This window comes from Sinocyclocheilus anshuiensis, unplaced genomic scaffold (genome assembly GCF_001515605.1).
Source record: "Sinocyclocheilus anshuiensis isolate Anshui unplaced genomic scaffold, SAMN03320099.WGS_v1.1 scaffold2474, whole genome shotgun sequence".
NCBI classification, from domain to species: domain Eukaryota; kingdom Metazoa; phylum Chordata; class Actinopteri; order Cypriniformes; family Cyprinidae; genus Sinocyclocheilus; species Sinocyclocheilus anshuiensis.
The window spans coordinates 112295-117934 of record NW_015557220.1 but is presented as its reverse complement, the minus strand read 5'-3'; the positions used below and the strand labels follow the sequence as shown (position 1 = coordinate 117934).

Sequence of the window (5640 nt, the reverse complement as noted above, 5' to 3'; positions counted from 1 at the left end):
CGTTCACTTGTGATCAATATGAAAAGAGTTTCTCACAATCAGCAACCCTTAAGAGACACATGAACATCCACACTGGAGAGAAACCATATCACTGCACTACATGTGGGAAGCATTTCAATCGTTCATCTAATCTACGCACACATACAAAAAACATTCACAGCAAGTAGATCATCTTCAGATCACTTTCGGGTCTGATGCCAAAATCAATAATGCATCAAGCAATAAAATATCATCTGGACAAATCTGTCCCAACCAGCCGTTACAAATGACACGAGTTTTTACAGTGAATAAAGTTCATCTTCATCTTCAAAACCAGCAGATTCAGTGAGTTTCAGATCAACTCAAAGATGGAGTTCCTCCCCAAAGAACAATGTCAAAAAGTTTGAGTCTTGTATATCATTTTGGTTCATGATCAAAATGATGTCATTGTTTTCTAATGAGTTTCACATTATCTTCAATTGTCTTATAATGCAGCATGTGTATGTGTAGCAGAGGTTTTTTACAAACTATTCTTGTTCAGGAAGCTTAAGAAGGGACTTAGGGAAGATTTATTTTTAATTTTGTTCTTCATTGTGTAAGGCCTCTGCAAAACAGACCCACCAAAAAGCTGCAGAATAAACACATTCCCAAAACAGGATCGAAATATTCCCCCACACAGCCATCACAAGGTTGTAAAACTGATCGACAATCTCAACACCCTCATTGTCTGGAGCAGTTTCCTCTCAACATGACAACAGCTAACCCAATCAAGGGAAAAGAGAACTCCTTTGTCTCGACGAACTAGAGAGACACTGATAGAGCCAGTTAGTGCTACCTCGTGACTGCTATGCATAAGCCATCGTAGCAGCTGAAAACAGGAGAAGGCAAATTTATGTGACACTCTCCAGGCCTGCAAACACACAAGATTCATACAGCGTGACACCTCGTGATCTCTTTGGGCATTTGTTCCCTTCCTCCTCCTCTGCACGTGCCAACACCCAGCTCCCTCTAACAAAAGAGCACATGAACTTATATAGATGACCCTTAAAAGACAATCAGTTTAGTAATACACTACTTGTGAATAGTTGCTTGCCCTAATGCAGTGTTTTATGTCTTTTATATGTTTTATGTAACTACCGAAACCTGGGATGTTTTTTCTTTTAACATTTTATAATAATGTTCAGTTGTAAGTGATTTATAAGTGATTAGTTAATGATGAACTAATCATTTACAAAACATAACTATGTGTTCATAAATGATTAATAAGTGATATGTTAATATTTGTATCTTGTTTTGTAGATTAAGTTATAAATCATTTACAAGTGATTAGATAATGATGAACTAATCATTTAGAAAACACGACTATACGTTCACAAATGATTATTAAGTAATATGCTAACGATTTACAAATCTGTCGTAAGTTATCTTAAAAAAATAGCATATCATGAAATAATCAAACAGATCCTTAGTAGATGGTTAATAAGTTACTAGTTAATATATTATTCACTTATAAATCATTGAAATGTCAACATTGTACTATTATCTCACAGCATTAAAGTACTCCATGTGTGTCAGAGAAGACATCTGTCTAACCCTCACCAGTCACACCCTTACACTGCAGTACACACTAGATTCACACAGTATTCAAAACCTGTTGTGCAAACACATGAATAAATAATTTACAACACTTTCTGCATCCCCTAATCTAAAGTGTTAACTACTCATCAGTTGTAAATGTTTTACTCATCATTCGTAGATCTTTCACCCCAGTGTGTACACACACAACCTGTAACCGGCAGGTTTGTAAAACATTTACAACTGATGAGTAATTTACACTTTAGATTAGGGGATGCAGAAAGTGTTGTAAATGCCTTGTATACACCTACAGATCATTTGTAACTGGTAAGAAAAATCTTCAAATGATGTGTAACACATTTACAAGTAAAGAATAGTTTACACTTTAGATTAGGGGATGCAGAAAGCTTTGTAAATGATTCATGCGCTTACACAACAGGTTTTGAATACTTTGTAGTGTGTACTGCAGTGTAAGGGCTGACTGGTGAGGGTTAGACAGATGTCTTCTCTGACACACATGGAGTATTGTAACGCTGTGCACTTGAGTGGAGGGTAAAACCGGTTCACATTATCACTAGATCCCACACACACACAAGTCTGTGCTGATGAGAGAAAGGCTTTAACACAACCCACTGGAATCCCCTGACTGTAACTCATTTACATGTTTATTCACTTGACAGCAAATAATTTATTATTCTTTTAAAAAAATAGTTTTAGCATAATTGCATTTTGGGGCTTTTTAACAGACTAGCTTACAACTTTAATGAAACATGCATAAATTATATACTGATCATTTACTAATGGTTTCATCATGATTAACAAATATTTATTGAGACAATAGTACAATGATGACATTTAAGTGATTAATAATAGTAACTTAACTAGTAGCTGTACTGAATAAAATGATTGAATTTACTCAAATTTTTAAAGTGGTTGCAATCAATTTATTTGAGCTACATTTAAATAACAAATTTAGTTGACTAACTTTCAACATTTTTTTTATTTAAATGTAGCTCAAATAAAGTATTTGCAACCACTTACCTTAAACAAAATTTAGTATCATTATTTTCAGTGTATTAACCATCTACTAAGGATCTGTTTAATTATTTCATGATGCTATTTTTTTAAGATAACTTACTGCAGATTTGAAATTCGTTAGCATATTTCTTAATAATCATTTGTGAACGTATAGTCATGTTTCGTAAATGATTAGTTCATCATTAACTAATCACTTATAAATGACTTACAACAGAACGTTATTATAAAGTGTTACCAACGAAGGAATTCTTAACTTTGTAAAAAGCAAAAAGTTGATCATACTGATTTCAAAGAAAGATTGGATTCAAAATACAACAAATCTCACAAGTCACACTTGAAATATTGTTAAAATTGTAATTGTTATACCTCTGAAAACTTTGAATAAAATAGCAAAAAATATATTTACAAGGTAGATATAAGCAAAATCTTAATAGGCCAATATAACCCTTTTTGAAGATTTATTGTGATAGGAAAGTATTGCATTGACAGGAAGTGAATTGGGAGAGGGGCAGGATCGGGAAAGGTCCTCGAGCCGGGAATCGAACTTGGGACGCTCGTAGCGCAACGGCACTGTATGTCAGTGTGCTGCGCACAAGGCTATCGGCGCCGACAATATGACTAGAGGTCGACCGATTGACCGAATTTTGGCATTTTTAAATTAATCGTCATCGGCCGATTGTGCTGAAAATGAGTCTGATTTATAGGAAGGCGCATCTGCGGCAGCCAAGCATTGTTGTGGAACGCTGTACCGGAGAACCTCTCTCCCTCTGAGGCTGCATGTGAGACGGAGCAGCTCACACTCTGCAGCCACGCCTCGTTCACACAGCTTCAGCTAACGATGGCCGGGCAATCAGACCGTTTCGAAAGCGTAATTACGTTTTATCCTACTAGAATTGATGCCGACCGTCCTTGTCATATTCATAAGTGCAACAAGTCATTTGCATGTGAAAGTAGAAACAATTCAAATGAAACTTGGGCTGGCTAAAAGATGCATGTAAATTTTACTCATGAAATGTGTGTGTGGGTCCGATGTCATCGCTCGTGGCCAGCGCACTCTTAAGCAGTTATGAGCAGCAGGCTGTGTAATATGTGTGAACTCTTTTATTTTTGTTATCACTATGGTCATTTGGCTTATAGCAGTGTCCAGTGTTTCCCATACACTGAGTTATTTGTGGCGGCCCGTCACAATAACAAAACTGACAGCCACAAATAGATTTTCTAAAAGTCTTAAACTTCGTTGAATAAACTGAGCTCTGCACATTTCAAAATTAAAATGCAGCTCGGGTGTTTTTATATGAATGTATCTTTGAAAAGAACCGACCGTCTTCAGAATAGCTTCTATATCATTTTCATTTTGTCTTTCCTGTAATGCCTGATAAAGTAGTGCTTATTTGATTACAGCCGTTACCGGGGAAACCGCTATATCTCCCGCTCCAACAGCGCCTCCTGCTGGCAGTGAATTAATTTGCATTTGCAAGTCTGTGAGAAACACTGGTGTCTGTCAGCAAACATAAACAAAAAGCATGCTTCAGAACTGTTTTGAGAAGGTGCTTAAGTTTTGAGCCATGTATTATTACTATTACTACTACTACTATTACTATCTTGTGCCCTGCAATAAACATTTAATTGCAATAAACACTCAAACTCTCTTTAATGAGATGAAGGGGGAAAAAAAAGAAAAGAAAAGAAAATTGGCCAAACATATCGGCCAAAAAAATCGGCACCATATATCGGCCATAGGCTGCCCTCAGGGCCGTCCCAAGCCTTTATGGGGCCCTAAGCAGAATTTTATTTGGGGGCCCCTCGGTGCCGCCAATGTGACTGGTTATTGTCAAAGCTTGATTATTCACACACTATAAATCTAACACACCCATTATCAGTTTTGTTTGTTGTACCTGTATTGCTTACATCATACCATTGTCTGCCAGCATGTTTTACCCTTCTACGATTTTTAATTGTAACAGTTGCAAACTTACAAGAGTGGTCAGGTGTTAATTTGCACCCAAGCCTTTATGGGGCCCTAAGCAGAATTTTATTTGGGGGCCCCTCGGTGCCGCCAATGTGACTGGTTATTGTCAAAGCTTGATTATTCACACACTATAAATCTAACACACCCATTATCAGTTTTGCTGTGTTGCTTACATCATACCTATGTCTGCCTGGCATGTTTTTTCCCTTCTGTGATTTTTAATTGTAACAGTTGTAAACTTACAAGAGTGGTCAAGTGTTAATTTGCACTTTAACAATCAAAGTCTTAAAGTATTAAGTGGCATACTTAATGTGGTGTGCTGAAAAGTAGCTAAATAAACCAGCAGACAATGCATTTACAGAACAGAATATTAGTATAATATATAGTATTTTAACTAAATTAATATTAATCGAAGTTGTACTTTTACAACTTTAAAACAACAACTCTTAATCTATATCTAGCTAATGGTGTCACGAATCCGGTCTATGAACTTCCGTCTGCTTTCCACCAGAGGTCACCCTTCCACTACTATGGGTCTCGCCCTGTTGATTCTGTTCGCTGATCGTAGACCCATGCTAGCCCTAGGAATATTCTTGTGTTTGGCCTCTATATACCTGTTGCCATTGTCTGACCCTTGCCTGTCTCTAACCATGTCTATTAATAAAGCTTCGCACTTGGATCCGCACGTCTCACGTCTCGTTCGCCCCGTAACAAATGGAGGCATAATGATATTGAAATATAATAGCAAAGACCCATAATGTAGGTTAAGGTAAATAATGTTAAGCTGTTATCAGTTTATGAAACAGAAGCTTATTTTTATTACAAATATATATACCCAGGAAAGTTATTTTTACGTAGAAGACAAAAACTTTAATCTAAAACTAAGTAAAATGTTATATTATAATATATTAAGATGTCTATTTGCTGATGTTTTGATGTTCAAACATGAACTTCCCTAAAACAAAAAGATACCCTATGCTAATTAACTGGGGGTGGTCTGATCTGATCAGGGGTGCATTTCCCAAAAGTTCTGTCGTTACCAAAAGAGTTCAATGGAAATAACGACCATAGTTGGCTTT

At 36.5% G+C, this 5640-nt stretch overlaps 1 protein-coding gene across 1 annotated transcript in view; it reads left to right on the top strand.

Moving 5' to 3' along the window:
• The window catches only part of LOC107678998 (zinc finger protein 239-like), a 2168-nt gene extending 1937 nt beyond the window's left edge, over nucleotides 1–231 (top strand). The window contains exon 5 of the mRNA XM_016474400.1: nucleotides 66–231. Within this exon, the coding sequence (XP_016329886.1) occupies nucleotides 66–167 (102 nt within the window). The 3' untranslated portion in view covers nucleotides 168–231. The remainder of the gene's footprint in view (nucleotides 1–65) is intronic.
• The last annotated feature ends 5409 nt before the right edge of the window (nucleotides 232–5640 follow it).